The 18,387-nt window shown below is 38.2% G+C and overlaps 1 protein-coding gene across 6 annotated transcripts in view; it reads left to right on the top strand.

Annotated features, from left to right (window-relative positions):
- The window catches only part of LOC123320382 (optomotor-blind protein), a 116,354-nt gene that overhangs the window by 77,111 nt on the left and 20,856 nt on the right, over positions 1-18,387 (top strand). For 4 of the 6 annotated variants that reach the window (XM_044907689.1, XM_044907688.1, XM_044907687.1 and 1 more), the window contains exon 5: positions 9,633-9,659. The exons of the other annotated variants lie outside the window; for them this stretch is intronic. In XM_044907689.1, coding sequence (XP_044763624.1) covers positions 9,633-9,659 — 27 coding nt within the window. The remainder of the gene's footprint in view (positions 1-9,632; positions 9,660-18,387) is intronic. 6 annotated transcript variants of the gene reach the window in all.

The following is an 18,387-nucleotide window of genomic DNA, read 5'->3' as shown; positions in this document are numbered from 1 at the left end:
AAAACAATCTACACCAATAACACCACCAACCTTCTTCTGTAGAAATGTGCTTTTTACAGAATGTTGTATTCAAAGAATTGAAAAGTCCCAAAAAAAAATATACTTCATAAAATATCATCAAACCTACCGCTGGTATTACCAGTCTCTGCCTTAACTTGTATCAATTTTTGTATCCATTCCATAGAAGTCCAAAAGTCCGAAGAATATACAAATTTGGACTCCGTCCCTCCATGAATTTGGATAGAAACTAAAAATAACTGACTTCAGGGAATTCACGATAGCATATATCTCGAAAACAGAGCATTCAAAATGGGTTCAATTTGAGTCTTCTAGTTTTTTTTGGGATGTGAAATATGTTGAATTCTTTCGACTCAATTTCAGGACACCCTGTTTAAGTCTGCCGGTTTTAACGGCCGCCTCAAGAGACAGAGAGTCCGAATGCCGTCGGAAAAATCTCACGAAAAACGTGGAAATCGCAGCTGTTCGTGTCTCTCCGATATAATGAAAAGGCCAAACAACACACCCTGCATTTCCCCAACGTGAAATCATGCATCGAAACTTTTCAGACGTGTAAATCGATCCGCCGCCGGTCCACGAAAAACGACGGGGTAAACTTTTTCGTCGATACGTAAGAAAGCTGAACGTAAATAAAACACGTAGGGGGACACGCCGCCCCCGGACGCCCGCCGCCTCCACCACCCCCTTTTTTCTATATATAGCCGGTTCGCATGTCTGGACCCCATAAGCCAAACACCTCTGAAGCATTAGTGGCCATTTCGTTGTTGTATTAACACTACCGAATTACCTGGCCGAAGCGTCGGGAAAGTCCTACGGTAGTAGGACGCTAAGGGCGCTTTTCCGAGGTCGAAGGGTGTTATTGGTACGCACGAACACGGGCCTCAAAAATGGGGATAGTCGGTGTTTTCAGATCAGATATTCACCCCTCCAGATGGAACATGCGATACGATACCTTGTTCGCGTCTTTGTTTAACGAGATACTGCAGCGGCGGCCATCTATTCTTTGAACTTCCGGTTCGGCGTTAAAAATTCAACGCCTACCAGTTGAAGTTGGAGAAAATCGTACGTTGGAAGGTTTCCTGGGTTATAGGATTACGGCGTTACGCTCAGTTTTAACAAGTATGTGTCGCATGACCTTCTAGGTGCATGAGCAAGTTAGTCCTCTGTGACTGCAGTCAACACGAAGTCATACAAAAATTACCAGTAACACAGGGTATTTTCCAAGGTGAAGCTTTTTGTGACAGAACGTAAAAGTCATTAAAATAAGTCATTTCACGAAAAATTGTCTATATAAAATATCCAAGATGGCTGAGATACAACCCCTAGAAGTTCGACAAAATTTCATCGAATTTCAAGTACGGGATTTTGGAAGTTAACTCCGGCGTCGCAAATATAAAACAAATCATAAACACATGACTGGACAGTGAATGGTTCAGTACCAAGTTCATCGGATTAAATGCATCAGGTCACTTTTGAGAGAATCATAATTGTGGTATCGTGCAATTTAGGGTGAAAAAAAATGTAGAAAATCGAGGCAGTTTCTTGAAAGTGCTTATGTTAGTTATGTTAAAAAAGTGCTATGATGTTCCCCCATGTCATCCCATTTTTATGACGATTGTTGGAATGTTCGAACAAGAAGTTTATGATGCCCATTGTGAAAAAATTGTTGAATAATTTAGACGAATTTTATTGGTGAGATTTTGAACTAATATTTTATTTTTAACCCTTGTGTTATACTCTTATACCCTTGTGTACTGAATAATGAGAAAAATTCAACAGTCCTAAGTTTCCATTTCCATTCCCACGTTAAAAATCGAACCTGCCAATATCCTAAACAGAACCATATGATTGAGTCAGTCATCAGGAGATAACTTTTTTTCCACTGCTTTGCAATAATTCAGATGATAAATGATCTAGGGTCGTATATTAGGATCTATTTGAGTAATCATTTTTGGGTTTTTTTTGAATTTCATCATTTTGAAAGTTTTGTATAGGTGAAACGGTTTATTTTGACCAATTGTATCTTCTGTTGAAAAAAACGCTCCACCTTCAAATACACCCTAGATAATGTAGCCCAATACACAAAATTTTGTGCCAAAAATTTTCGACGATAACTGTTTTTCCACTGCTTTGCAATAATTCAGATGATAAATGATCTAGGGTCGTATATTAGGATCAATTTGAGTAATCATTTTAGTTTTTTTTTTCAATTTCATCATTTTGAAAGTTTTGTATAGGTGAAACGGTTTATTTTGACCAATTGTATCTTCTGTTGAAAAAAACGCTCCACTTTCAAATACACCCTTGATAATGTAGCCCAATACACAAAATTTTGTGCCAAAAATTTTCGACGATATGTTTATATGAAACATGAGCAGCTGGTCTTTAATGTTTTTCTATCACTATGACATTAATTCATGCATTAGCACTGTGTAAATCTGAATAGGTCGTAGAGGTACAGCCTTAACTAAAGATAAATATGATTCAACTGAATTGGGTTCTCACCTTGTCTTCTATTTCTATTTTAGTTCAGTTTAAAAGGGTTGTTACATTGCGACCACTTGTCGCAGTAAATTTGGATTAATTTTGAGCATGAACAGCAACTGCGTTTTCAATTAATAAAAGCTCACGAGCTATCTTGAAATTCAGGTACCTGACTTTCTCCTTTGAGAAAGCCAGTGAGGAGGTGTTAGATGATCTTAGCAGCTCTACTATTAAAATGGATCACTGTCACATTTTTTTAGGTTATTGTCTACTTCTCATCTTTAGAGTGCCAGTATTCCCACCTGAAAAAAACTCTTAGCAGAAACCTAATTGCAGTGCACACTTGGTGATTACCATATATATTCCAGCGACAGCTCTTGTGATGGTTTTTAAACCATCTGTAAACCATTTTATAGTATTTGATTTGAGGTTTAAGGTGTTGCATTCTTTGTCCCATTTTTCCCTTTTACATAGCATGGTGATGAAGTTTTTCCAAATGCTTACTATGTTGAACATGTCTTCACTAGGTCGGTTAGCTTATGCGATGCACTTTTCCTAGGAATAATGTCTAATGGTTTTTGTACAAAAATACATATGGGAATCGTTAGAATTTTTTGCTGTCTGATTTCATTGCCACTGCATTATATCATCCACACAGAATGCAACTGCTTCTCCAAACTTTCATAAGCTACTTTAAAGTCTGCTGAGAGGTAACTTCTTGGTTCTAAGGAGGATCAGTGGAATATTACGATTACAGCATCAGTTTCTTTGAACGATTTTGCTTAAACTTTCAAATATACGTCAGTGTAATCGGTGGTTAACATTACTTTTGCTGCAGAAGTTTTTCTCATGGTTCTTGTGACATGCTTGCCTATGACTGCCATACCCTCAAATCATTTCACGGCAATTTTGGTTTTTGTGGTTCAGATTCCACTTTTCAAGACTTTTTGTTTTCGATAGGAGCATTTTCTCTTGTCACCTTCAGACCAAAGATCCAACACAAACTCTATCGAAGATGCCAATTAGTGTTGTGAAACGATTCAAAACTATTTCACGATAAACAACGATTATCCAAGGCTTAAGGAAAATGGAATATTCATGTATATCAACTCAAACATTGGTCTCAAAATAGCTCACAACAATTTAAGAGCGAACAACTAATTAGGCTCAAGATCTAAGAGATCAGTTGAACCGACTTGAAGATATCCCATCCAATTTGATATTTTTCCTATATATCAACGTTTTTTGAGGGACTTAAAGAAGAATTCTTAGACAATAATCCTTGAGGAATTCTTCCAGTAACACAGGATAAAATGAGGTGTGGTAAAAGTGTGATGTAGAATTTGCATTTCTCCTTTAATTCTTTAGGATTTCAAAAAATTGAAATCTCTTCTATTCTGGATATTTTCCCAGCAAACTCCCGGCTTGACCGTTGCCGGTAACCACGAAGAGGCTCGAGATGCGCTGGCACGGGCAAAGAGTGGCGCCATCAATCATCTACGTACGAAGTACGCCCATGGCTGTCTGCTAAACAAACATATAATTATGTATATGAACCTCTGTTTATCCCAGGCACTATCATTACCACAATACCTGACCACTTCGACCACCTTGCTCCTTCACGACTCTTTCGCCCGTCTCTCTCTCTCTTTCGACGATCTCAGCCTGATAAGTTCGTACGTTCATGGTGGTGGTCACCTAGGTCTTCGAGGTTTCTGCAAGACGAAATCGCACGAGATCCATTGTGGAGAAGTGTGAAGCAGTAAAAAATTGAATGGATGAATGAAAACTGCTTCTCCTACTCTCGTTCAAGTGCAAAATCATAGCAAATATGCCAATGTGCTCGGATTTGACAGTTGACACCTTGTCAACTCCTTATTCTCGAGAAATTCTTAGTTGTTTCTACTTTTTCATCGGTTTTACCATTTTATCTGCTCACAATGGTATTCATCGATGGAGTCTCAACAAATAGAGATTTTATGTGTATTTTACACCTAGACTATCTGACAGTATGTTTTCTATGTATGATTTGAAGATTTGGTTCGAATTGAACCAACAGTTTTCAAGAAAATGAATCGACCTTCAAAATCTGCACTTGTGATGAAAGTAACGAAATGAAATTATTTCAATTTGAGAACAAGAGTAGAAATAATTATTATACAACAGGGCGAAGTCTAGCCTAAGCTGCTTCACTTGACACTTAAAAAACTAGGACAAGATAACAAAGAAAAGTAAAAAGAAAATTAACAAAACGATCGAAACAATCATATGCTGGTCAAACTGAACATAACACGTATATTATTTTTTGTATCCATGGTACTACTGCAGGCAAACTAGATATCGTACCTGAGGAGTAATCCTACCTTATGGAAGAACAGAAAGGATTTTCTCCAAATAATTTGAATATGAATAAATCCTCACAATATTCAATGGAAGTAATGAACCCATTGCTCATCCACATACTTTTTGCTAATTGACCGATATGACAGGCCTTCATATCTCTAAAAATTGAACGATTACCTTCAAATTTCTCGAAAAAATCATCCCCATCCATCAACCCCAAAAACGTCCGCATAGATTCGTTGCGACCCCAATTCCCATCTATCAAAGCAGCAACTGACTCCCGCTGTCAGCCTGACAGTCAGGTCGGAAGACAGAGGAAGGTATACGGTTAGAGCAAATGAAACCTATTACCAGATGAGTTATGTTCCCTTAATTGTATTTAACCACCGACTACGGAGTCCGTCTTTATATATAGTTGGCCCGGCAAAGATGTAACTTTCTGAATTTAAAATGAGAGTGTGGCGCCTGATTTTAATTTACCCGACCTGCCTTTTGTTTCGTTTTTCATCTGGGCATTTTCGTTTAAGCGGAGAGGAAGTTATGCAAGACGTCGGGGTTCATCTTTCACCGGGTCCCATCCAAATTAATATCTTGGTTGTTTTCTTCTTCATTTTTAATTATGGGTTATGTGGCGTCTATAGGCGTGAACTTTTGTCTCGTGGCTTCTCTGGAATTTTTTTCTGGTTTTATATATGATGACGAATCACTTTGTTGTTCTTCGGGCATCAGAGTTCAGTCTTTGCATGTATAATAAATTCTGGAATGCAGAATTTCGCTTTTTTATTTTCTTTTTTTTTTCACCTTCACCTCCACCTTCAATTTGCACAATGGGAACTGTCCTCTTATTGCATAGGTGCCACTACGTCAAGAATTGTAACACACCATGTGAGAAAGTTTCCTATAGTTTCCTGAATAGTTTCTGTAATATTCTATAAAAATTCTGTAACTGCCGTCTGGCTTAGGAAGTTGAAATTGTAAATTGTTGGTATAGAGGCTTTTACACACCGCTAGAATATAGCATAATGGCTCAAAAACCGACCATTTCTTAATCAACTCTGGAATAAAACAAGGCTGCGTGTTAGCGCCTTTACTCTTCAATATTTTCGCCATAGATGTTGGAATAAGATTTGATGGAGGCCTCTTTAACCTGAAGAGCCTCAGAGCAAAAACCCGTACAAAGTTCATCACGGAACTTCAATATGCAGACGACTGCGTACTTATCACTAGCAGCTCAGAGGATCTACAGATAATGTTGGACACCTATAAACATATATATGAAGCTTCATGCCTTAGACTCAATATCTACAAAACCAAAATCCTGATAAGTCCGCCAGAAAGCCTTTAAACAGATATCAGCCTGAAAGATGAAACTCTTGAACAGGGCGAGCAGTTCAAATACTTGGGAAGCTTCATAAATGCTAGGTCTAACACGGACACGGAAATACACAACCGTACCAATTTGGCATCACGGGCATTCTGGAAGCTAAAGGACAGAGTGTTTCAAAATCGAGACCTCAATCCGAAGACTAAGACAGCTGTTTAAGCAGTGGTCCCCCAACGCTCCTTTACGGAAGCGAAAGCTGGACGTCCTACAGGCGACATATTAAACAGCTTGAACAATCGCAACAACGTCATCTATGACAAATAATGCACATCAGATGGTTCCACAAAGTTTCGAATGCAGAAGTCTTGCAGCGCGCGAGTTGTATAACAATTGAGACTCAAGTAACGAGGGCCCGACTCTGATGGAGCGGCCACATTTCGAGGATGCATGACACAAGACTCACCAAAATAGCTCTGTAGGGCGAATTCACAGAGGGAGCTCGGAAACCAGGAGGCCAGTATAAGCGGTTTAAGGATATACTGCATCAATCCCTAAAATCAGTTAATGCCAATCATAATTGGGAACAACTAGCGTAAGACAGATCACTGTGGATGACTTTGGTCCACAGTTACAATGGAGACTCGAGAAGAATACAGCGGCGGCCAAATCTGGTTGGTGACTATCCATGCCCGGAGTGTAGACGGATCTGTAGGTCACAGTTGGGTCTCTTCAGTTCCAGTAGGGCACACAGTCGCAAGTAGCCCTAAGAAATTATAGGTTTGGTCGCGCCGGTAGTTTTGTTTTCGAGACTTTTAGTACGGGATATACAGCAGGTAATGAAAGAAAGGAAGTTGAAAACTTTCTCACAAGTAGTGTTACCTAAATTGGAATTAAATCTACTTCCCTGTTACAGTAAAAAAAATTACACTTGTCAACAAGTACTCGACTGATTTTCCAGAATACTCTTTACAATTTGAGCTTGTATCTATATTGATAAAAGAGGATCTATGGTTTACTTCAAAATGCTTTATTGTTCAAACGATCGCACCAAATTTGACAATTATTTTTTTGTTGTGTTTATTATTGTTAGGGCAAGGTTTATATAACAAAATATTCCCAAAAAAAAATTGTACAGAACAGAAAAAAAGGCATTCCTTTTTCTTACGACCAATCGAGCAATCATAGAGTACTTATAGGTTTTCGACATTTGGACAAAAAGTTAAGTTATATCGAGTAAATCGAAAATTTAAAATGATGAGTTCGTTATTATTATCTACCCTAGAAATAATTCAAATGGCAAAACTAGGTTTGCCGGGTCAGCTAGTAATGTATAAAATCACAGCTCGATGATGCTTCGTGTCCATTTACAAATTATGTACCTCGATACCAACTACGTACATGTATAAACTGTCTGAAAGTTCGAAAAACTAGATTGAAATGTTAGATAAAATCATAAAAATATCAAGGAAAGAACTCGTTAACTTTGGAATGTTCCAATGTGGTTTGTTGGCTGTGAAGACACCTTCGATAAATGAAATTCACATATTCACGAAGCATTTCGATAAATCGTAATAGATAAAACGCTACATGTTTTTTGATAGTCCAAACATGACCAGCCGTAATAAAGCGATTCATTCAAACCGCTTAATTAAAATAGGACGTACGAAATCCCAACAACCGCCAATTATTATTTCATCAATTAATCGAACCAACGGAAACGTCAAAAACTGAAATGCCTAACAACTGCGGGACATTTTTTCCAATCTGAAATTTCGTAACCTATTCCAGGATTTCAACACCGCAGACATCTGCTTTGCAATTAAACGCTATCACACCGCTTATTTTCGATCTTAATATAGAAGAAAAATCGACTGGCACATCGGCTATTTCAAAGGTGATGATAACGCTGCTATTAATTACATTCACCCAATTAATACGATTTGATTGACATAAATCGCTCTCGGCGAGGGAAGAATAAACATCTAATAAGATAAACAAGCGACACTTTATCTCCCTTGTTGTTTGTTAATTTTAATTTCGTGCAATTAGCATGGCTATACGTAGAAATATGGGAGATAACATTTGTTGCCTTTAGATGTTCTTGCGAAAGGTCAAGTAACACTTGCGTGCCTCCTAGACAGCAACGATTTTTGATCAATTTTCTACACGTTTAGTTTTATACGATAATTGTAAAAGTATCGCATTTTTAGACTTTCACTCTCCTATTGGCAACGTTGTAAGAAAAACTCCCTTTCTCCATCTAGAACCTATGTTTTGATGAAAGACTATGGACTTGCTATGCATATTGTTGACAAAATTCACCGAACCTAAACGTAACTTATCCAAACCTAACCAACTCGGGACAAAAAGTCGAGATATTAAAATATTTTCGATCTGTCCTAACCTAACCTAACCTAACCTAAACGTAACCTATCCTAACCTAACCAACTCGGGACAAAAAGTCGAGATATTAAAATATTTTCGATCTGTCCTAACCTAACCTAACCTAACCTAACCTAAACGTAACCTATCCTAACCCAACCAACTCGGGACAAAAAGTCGAGATATTAAAATATTTTCGATCTGTCCTAACCTAACCTAACCTAACCTAAACGTAACCTATCCTAACCTAACCAACTCGGGACAAAAAGTCGAGATATTAAAATATTTTCGATCTGTCCTAACCTAACCTAAACGTAACCTATCCTAACCTAACCAACTCGGGACAAAAAGTCGAGATATTTAAACATTTCCGTTCTGTCGTTTTGCACCTCGGTTGGCAACGTGGAACTACGTTTCTATGGTAATGTCTGAAGCAGGTGACGTTCAGGAAAGAGGTCTTTAAGTCTATTGGTCCGCGCTTTTTATGAGAATCGACGTGGTTGCCAAATTGTTGATAAGGACTTCTCTCATGCCAAGGCGGATCAATGAGTCTTTGCTTAGTTTTGAGCGAATTGCATCACTATATCAGTAAACCATTGCCTCATCCATTAACTTTCCTTTATTCTGTTCTTTTTCGTCACCAACAAAATCGCTGTTAAAGCAGCTGGACTTCTTTGTCCGTGGTAACACCGCTGCCACTCTCGGTAGTAACCGTTTTCTATATTATTTATTGCTTAGGACCTTGTCAGCAGTCCAAGAATGAATGTTATATTTCACCTCAGTTTTATCAGGTATTTATACCTGTGTTTTCCTCCGCTCAGATCTTATCTCATTCTCTTTCTTTTAAGGAATTAATGTCGTCCTTTGTTATATTTTATATATGTTATAAAATTGGGATTTAATAGATGCTTGTGTTTGTTTTGCTACATGAAAAATTAATAGTCGGAAACTATATCTGTGTAAGAACCATAGTTACCATAATATTCCAATAACAAGTGCATGCTTTTTGAACATTGAATTTGTGTTCTTAATTACTATGAAAGCTTCCACAAGACGTATACTAAACTATGTTTCGTTTCAGTTGAAAGAAAGAGCTGTTGATTTCTTGGTATGTTGAATTAAAATTACTTTTCTTACTAATTAAGTTGAGTTCGTTTTTGCCATTAGAATTGATTACAGTCAGAGCGAAATTTTTGATTGATTCTCAGATGTAGAAGCTTAGTTGGTTGTTTCTAGTTTGATTTTGGAAACTCTATATTTTCTCCACTAGCAAAAGCTAATAGAATTAATATAGATATCAGAAATGCTTGATAAATATGATTTTTGACGTACTAATTGAACGAAAGTCGAATTCATGAGGAAGTTTATAGGTTTTGTCATGAAATGCAAGTGAAATTAACTGCAGAGCAATTAGAGAACAACGTGCAACGTTCCAATATTTGAAACTAATATCCTGAATGTCACTGAGATGTATAGATAGGTATCGAAAAATTCACTCATTAAGAGAAGGAGGCATTGCACATTAGCTCTAATTTCTCCGGTTAATTACGCCAATTCCCGATAAGTTCCGATTTTTGTCTTTTAGCCATTAAATTCGATCGATTCCCATTTCAGACGTTTCCTGTATATTGAACCAAAAAAAAAACGTTATAAAGCATAAAGTACCGGATCAGAAATGGTCGTCTTAAATGGGACCGAAGTCATCGTTAAATTAATTACCTGTATTCGTTTCATTAGGTACATTGGTTACGGAGATGGGTTTGATGTTTAATGTCCCGACAAAGAATTTAATAGACGATATTAAAGAGTTCTCAAGACATATCGCACAGATGCATCGGTATGAAATTGTGGGAGAATACGAATCATCTGAATGAGATTTTTTTATTGGCATCGACGACGGTCTAATACGATGGTATAAATTTCGATTTAATTTGGTCACGTAAACGAATACGAGCAGTGTTGGAAATTCTTAAATTTTTCGTTAACGGTCCAGTTATCCACTTGGACTCAATATGCTTTTGAACCAGATCGGAATGATACTTAGGAATTTTTTTCTGATTATATAAGTTACAGTGAGCGGGCTGTACTAGTGAACACTTTTTCTTCAAAATTAAAAAAAAAACAATTAAGGGTTACTTATTACATGAATAGCTACTGTAGGTATCTCATTTTGGTACTATTAAATTCCTAATTCATGAACATGACACATGAGTTAAATTAATAACAGAAATCAAAATAATACAAAACAATCCTTATCACTTCGATGTTCTTTGGAACCTTATATTTTACATGGATCAATCATCAACATCAGTTTGCAGAGTTGTTATGAGCGAAGTCATAGTAAGAAGCATTTTTGGTGTCAAATAAAGTTGGAATGAAATATTTAAACAACTAAAATGAGAAAGACAAATTATATGTTTGTAATTCAACCGAACAGTTTCTATTTTGCCTAAAAGGCCTATTTTTAGACTTTTCAATTTATGAATCTTCAACCACCCGAAAGATGGTTAGATATAATCAACTGAACTCTAAGAAGAAGAAGAAGAAGAGCGTTGAAGGAAGTAATTGCAGTAGATTTATTTGGTATATGCTTCAATTAAGAAACTAAAAGATTCAATAAATATTGAAGAGAACGTTGATAAACTAGCACACTATCACTGTTATCATCCCTGATTCAAGGCCAAATTAAGGGAACTGAGCCCACAAACCATAGATTGAAAGATCATCAACGCCACCACCGAATCCAATAGCAAGAAACCCCCTTATCGATGAACGCATCCGACAGAGTGCCCCGGCTTGCCACCGCCCTCTATTCCATCTCTGCCCAAACTCCGGTAAAAACCGAAGACGAAGACGGACGATCCGGATCTCCAGCGCGAGCGACAGAGTGCGAAAGGGGCGTGGCCAGGTGGCGCCACCGGTCGGCACGCTGGGCCGGGATAATTTTATTTTTAAAGATTGCCTGCCTGGCAGCCTCCTTAATGATCCCTTTGGACCGTGATTTCACGGAATTTAATTTATAAAACAAATAAAGAGTTAAACGTCTCCCTTCTTCGTCTCGCGCGTCCAGTCGACTCACACGACGGCGTTCTCGGTGGTTTTTCAAGGCTGACGCGACCTCGTGGATGATTTAATAACGATTGTCCACCGTGGTCGGCGTTTAGGTTAGGTTAGTTGCCTTAAATGGATCTGTTCGGGTGACTGGCAACTTTGTCGTATCCCAATCAATTCGCGAAACCTATTCGATAAATTATTGCGTTTTGTACGTTTAGATAGTTGAGGACCTTGTTCTAGTAGTTCACATCATCTCTTCCGTCAAAATACCACGGTATACTGATGCTTTCCCGCGCGAAATCCACAGAGAAAATTAATTCTGTCAGAGTAACTTCTAAAGAGAATATCAAGGGCCACATAAAGGATCCTTGAGGAACTCCAAATAGAGAGCAGTATCTTGACAGTTTTCTTCCTCCCTTGCCTCTGAATTTCTAGCAAAAGCCAATGAATGTAACCCAAATGTTTTTTAGAAGAGTATCTTTATTACCAATCTATAAATTTCTAAATTCTATACCTACATACATTTTTTGATTGTAGAGCACATATTTGCCACACAATTATCCAATTTTGGTGGAAAGTGGTGAAAAGTGTTATCATATCTCGTTATCGAGCAACAGTTTTGTCTTCTTTGACATGTGCCTACTTCTTCCTATCAGTGGATGAGGGCAGTGCATCACTGCTTCTGTTTTGTCAATGTTCTGCTTTGTATGGGTCTTTCCCAAGTTCTTTTTCCACTGTGATCTATAGATTTCCACTCTACTTCTTCATTAATTTCTCAGTTGATACCGAAGCAATTTTTTCTTCTAGAGTCTCTTGGCTCTTTTATCCATTGAGTTTGAGTTTCCACTTTGCAACAGTCATGTATTGATTGAATAACATACTGCGAATATACTGGTATCATATAAAATGCCAGCATATTTCTTGGTTGCTCCTGCATGTATGTTATGGCTGAAAATATTGTAAATTGAGGGCCCTAGTTATGACCCCTAAGGTATTCCTTCTTCTAGATATGTTTTGATTGGGCTTGTACCATTTATTTTCACCCACAAGCTTCTATTCCTCAATGATTGTATAATTTCATCGAATATTTAACGTTTTCTATACCAATCCTTTTTGCCATTCCAACACTATTTTGGAATCCTTCTGTTATAGTTTCTGTTAGCCTCAAAAATTATTGTTCTGCCTAGTATTCTTTTCTGGACCCTAATTGCTTTGGATAGGTAATTTAAAACTTGTGTTTCTTCATTACAGAAAAGGCTTACGCCTCTTTGCTTTTACTCTTTCAGCTACTTTTTCAAAAGCCGATAGTAGACTTATCGTTCTATGTATAGTTTTGTGAGAATATTCCTTATCTTCGATGTCCTAGGGATATGTTCTGTTCTCATAATTCCAGAGGCCATGTTAGTTTAGGCTGCAATTCTCTTTCTTGGCATTCTTTTCAGCATGCAAGCCTCTCCTGTTTTTGAAGTTTTCATGGTCTCTTTGACACTGAACTTTTGTCCCTGAATATTTCAATTCGTCAAGAGTTCAAAGACTCCATTCTCACTAACGCTGAGCTGATAGCCGAGGCTCAGACGAGGCTAGCAATTAGGCGAGACAACATACAGTTTTCGCCAACGTGCTAAGTACCTAGTCGCAAATTCTCTCAGCTCTGGAGGAGTGTTACTGAAATCCGCATGACGTTTATTGTTTATATCGAAGAAGAAGATATTTTCATCACTCGCTTCTATAAACTTATAGTTCTTATGACCCATTTTTGAGTATCAGTAAGGCAACTATGGATATGAAATTCGTTATGTTTCGAAAAATTTACTGATGGGTTTCTTAGATCTCTTATCTGGTCTGGTGAATTTAATCTCTCACTGACATATGTAGTTCTTGTTCTTTTGAATATTAACGCTCGGCAAGGAAATCTCGCATAAAATATCGGCCATAATCCTTTGAAGTTTCACTCAGCTCGTCTTCGAATCCGTATTCCTTATCCGTCTAGAACGTCATCTCCTTATGTTAATTCTCAGCCACTCGATGTTTATGCGATGAGTTACAAGGTATTTATTGAATATTTCAATAGCCACGTATTGGCAGAATGCCTCGGAAGCCTCATCTGGTGAAGATATTCAAGCTTTTCATGCAGATATGTCGAAAAATCTCCTAACCTGCAGCGCTGCTGTGGCCTGATTGAGAATTATATTATGCAGTATTCACGATCGAATAACATGTGCGATTTTATCGACTTGGAAGGAAAGGGTTCATTCACGACATGCTTACATCATGCTTCTTCTATTTCTAAAGAATTTTTTATACGAAAATTATTTGGAATTAATCATCAACCTTTTGGTGAAATCTCCATCAATATCTGGGATATGCATCGACAGTTACGTGAGGACAAACAAACTCCTAGACTCACACAGCTAACCGAGATCTTAAAATCATCGATGGAGAACCTGTAGGAATACATCTCCCTGTATATTTCGGGCATCGAATAAAATTTAGTAGTACGCGGCAAATGAGACCGAGCCAAGAGCGCCTCAAATTTCATTAACTTGAAGCAGTCGGAATTTTTCATAAAAATCCATCGTAAAATCATCGCGCCCATAAAATCGAAAAAGGGAGAGGATAAATATAGCGCAGAGAGGCTTCGCCCGGTCGAAAAAAAAAACTGTCAATTAATTGAGCGAGAGAACCGCTCCGGTCGTTATAACTCGGAGCTGTAAGAAATTCTTCAATTTATCGAAACGTCCCACGGTACGGGGCCGTAAAGATAAGAAGAAGAAGAAGGCGAAGGTCGTATTGCATATAAAATTCCCGAGTTCTATGGTCGGCTTCTGGTTTTACGCATGGATGTGGGAACTAATAGGAAGGATGTGATAAATAATGGTCTAGATGGGAGAGTGGAAGCGGCGGCATTATCATTTTGATGACTGATAGGTGTTATCAGGTCCCATCTCTGAAGCAGATCACAGACTCTCGGACCACCGAATCAGATGGGCCACTCACTCGGTGTGTTTGACCTGAATCTGAGAATCCCTCAACTAGGTTTCAACCAGAAGTTGTTATCTTCATTGAAAATAATATACATAAGGTCGTTCATTTATCCTTTTTTACTCAGTTTCCTTGTCATTTAATTTCTGCAGTCTACCTGGTATTCTGCTGTAGTATCACTTTGCTGTATCTAAACTTCCATTAACCCATGCTCTTCTCCTCTTACGAAAGTTATTTTTGGTCTAAATATAGAAGAAGCCTTAACACTTGCCAGGAATGGATCACAAACCTCCTTCATTCGCATACAACCATACTGTGGTATAGCAAAAAAGACGTACAAAAAGGGTTTCAGGAGAAAGAAAATACCGAAAGAGAATTTCTCTGGATGAATCTTCCAATGCCGAAACCCCCTTAAAAGTTCCTTGGGAACATTAATACTGCGAGAGCTAAGAAGTACCTATCTGGATCTCCAAAATGCTCCGCCATTTACACGACCAAAACAGCTCTGATTTGGTCGCAATAGATGCAATGCAACTCCCTTTAAAATCTAGAATGTAATAATCAACCCCCTGTGCTGACACTCGATTTTGAAACCTATCAGATCTTGAAGTTATCAAAATTTTCCCAATATTTACTCTCAGGGCTTCCTGGCTGTCCTGAAGATATTTGTTTTTTTCCTGTTTGTACTTATGTTCTTACACTAAATGTTGAAGTGTTTCATTTTTGAAAGTTTCACTTATTTTTTTGTCAACACCAACAAACTACTGACGTTGACACCAACAAACTACTGACCCCCATTGAATACTCAAAGATTACACGAAGCTGTCACGGTGATTCAAATAGTTCACTCTGATCTAAATGAAAGTGTTTATAACGAAATTCAGCAAATGCAGTTACTCATCTTCCTCAAGCAGAATGAAACTACTTGAGAGAGGGCTAGAGGGCTAGCTGAAGAGGGTTAGAGTTACAACAACTGTGTTGGGAACACTACAGACCATGAGGTCTCTCAGTGTAAAAGCCAGTAAAATTTTATTTAGAAGACTATGTTTGTTACCAATCTATGAACTTCTTAATTCTATACATACATACATTTCTTGGTTGTAGAGCACATATTTGCCACATAATTATACAATTTTGGTGGAAACTGGTGAAAGGTGATATGATATGGCCTGCTTTGTATGGTTCTTCCAAGTCCTTTTTCCAGTGTGATCTATAGATCACACTTCTTCATTAATTCCTCAGTTGATACCGAATCAGTTCTGTCTTCTAGAGTCTCTTGGTTCTTTTATCCATTGAGTTTGAGTTTCCACTTCGCACCAGTCGTTTATTGATTGTAAAACATACTGCTAATACATTGGTATCATATAAAATGCCAGTATATTTCTTATATGCTCCTGTACGGTATTGCTGAAAATATGTTAAAGTGAGGGCCCTAGTAATGATCCCTGGGGTATTCCTGCTTCTAGATATGTTTTCTTTGATTGAGCTTGTGTCCTTTATTTCCATCCACAAGCTTGTGTTCCTCAATAGAATAATTTCATCGAACATTTAGTTTTTTCTATATCAATCCTTCAAGCCATTCCAACACTATCGAATGCTTTGGCAAGGTCTAGTAAAACAACTTCTGTTCCTAGCCTATTTCGGAATCCTTCTGTTATGGTTTCTCTTAGCCTCAAGAATTATTGTTCCGCTGAGTGAACCCTAATTGCTCTGGGTAGCATCTTGAGTTTCTTTTTTATAGAAGAGGCCTACGTCTCTTTGCTTTTACACTTTCAACTACTTTTTCCAAAGCCGATAGTAGACTTATCGTTCTATAGTTTTTTGAGAAATTAGCATCTCAAACAATCTAAATCTATCGAAAACTTTTGACACACTTCTTCCTTGTTGTGAATGCCAAGGTGAAGTAATCCAAACAAGGTGTCAACCTTGGGTTGGCTAATCTTACGGTTTGTTTATGTTAACTTCAATTCGTGTTTGATTTGTACCTAATTTGACTCCATATAGAAGTGTCTTGCATATTCATTTAAGCCCAATTTGATGATCTGTGAAGGACACAAACTGGCCTTCTCAAACGGCCAGACAATTTTAGTTCTTTTGAAGTTGATAATCCAAAGTTTTCACAGTTGTAGTGGTGGATTATACTCACGTTTTGCTACCCACATACAGAGACGCGTATCTAACTAGAAGTTGACTACCTTTTTCATTAATCAAATGATGCTTCTCTCTCGCTGGGTATAAGATGGACGATATACCAAATGCCAATCCTGACCAAGGACCATATTGACCACTGCGCACCGTCGTGCAGCAGCCGTCACCTTGAAAAACGCCAGTTGTTCGACTTCAAGACCTCGCTGGTCCACCAAGGGCTGCGTCCTGAGTCTGCTTGAAAAATGTGACGATCGCAGACGACATCGAAGTTCATCTCTTGGACAGCGATAACTCAGGGCACACGGGTGGCTATCTAGCGGTTACCAGTCCGACTAAAGACAGCAATTTTACATTAACGTAGCGGAGTATCTAGACGCTACCGTGGAGATAAGGATCCAGTCGTCCAAACCCAACAGTCGGCCGTTCCTTCGCTAAGCCGCGCGACCGAACGTCCGGCCGATCGTTCCTTTTAACACAAATGCATATATATTCAAGAAGAGTGATAATACAGTACTTAACTGGTGTTGAAATGTTAAATAATATGAGGCGGTCTCCTTGAAGTCCGCGATGGCGGCCTTATACGGAGCGGGTTTATTATTTTTATAAAGAGATTCGGGGAAACCGTAGGCCGAGAGACGAATAAAAATCGAAGGAGGCGATGACGGGTATCGGCCGGATTTTATCTGTGGTGCGAACGACCCTGTGTGAATTTCGATGGGGACTTTATGACTGTTTAATTTCGGTCCTGTCGAGGTAAGATCCTGGCTTTGCGGTCGTTACTGAGGCAGACGCTCCTGCGGTTTAACGATTCCGTGTAGAGACGGCCTCGCCAGATGGCGCTTTTCCGCGAAGGGAGTCGTTTCGGACAGAAACGTGGGATGACCGCATCAGCGGGCTATAAGATCTGTGGTGGATGGACCAAATGGGAGGAAATTGGTCTCCAAGCAGTCGAAGACGTGAAGCAAAGAGATTGGGATGAGTGATAATGAAATAATCTGGAAGTTCAGCTAACCCAGGAATTTTGAAACGACAAAGACCAACGTTTGTTTGAGGCTGTTTCTTCGGGGCTCATCAAGAACTATCGATTACGCGTTAATAAACAAGGTGGTTCTGAGGGTGAATCTTCTCTTCTCACCAGATCGTAGAAATTATCGAAAAAAATAATCACACTAAAAATCACCTATACAAAACACTCTCATTAACAATGTTGATTAAACTACCTATAAGGCAGTCCCTAATACGACCCCTTCATCTTCATCAAATTTTTGGTATTTGGAACGCCACATCAAGAGAGAAATACTCGGTAATGACTTGATATATTTACAGGGTAAGTCTTTGACTCGTACAAATATTTTAACTATGGATTCTTCAGGTCAAAAGAAACACATTTTTCCCACACCATTTTTTCCGATTCGGCCATGATAAAAAGATATAGCCATTTTAAGTTTCCATAATGATTTGTGCCACCCCTGGAAACACAACATTACCTTCAGTATAACTATCTGAATCTACTACACTACACATCTGTGGATCTTTTGAACAGAGTTGTATTCAGCCAAATTTCACAGATACTTTTTAATTTTTGAACAAATTAGATACTCGACAACGGCGCATTATACGAGAATATATGACGGATATTTTTAAAACGTTCA

Source organism: Coccinella septempunctata, chromosome 9 (assembly GCF_907165205.1).
Source record: "Coccinella septempunctata chromosome 9, icCocSept1.1, whole genome shotgun sequence".
Taxonomy (NCBI): Eukaryota; Metazoa; Arthropoda; class Insecta; order Coleoptera; family Coccinellidae; genus Coccinella; species Coccinella septempunctata.
Note: the sequence above shows the minus strand (reverse complement) of the source record. Positions and strands in the feature narration are given on the sequence as shown.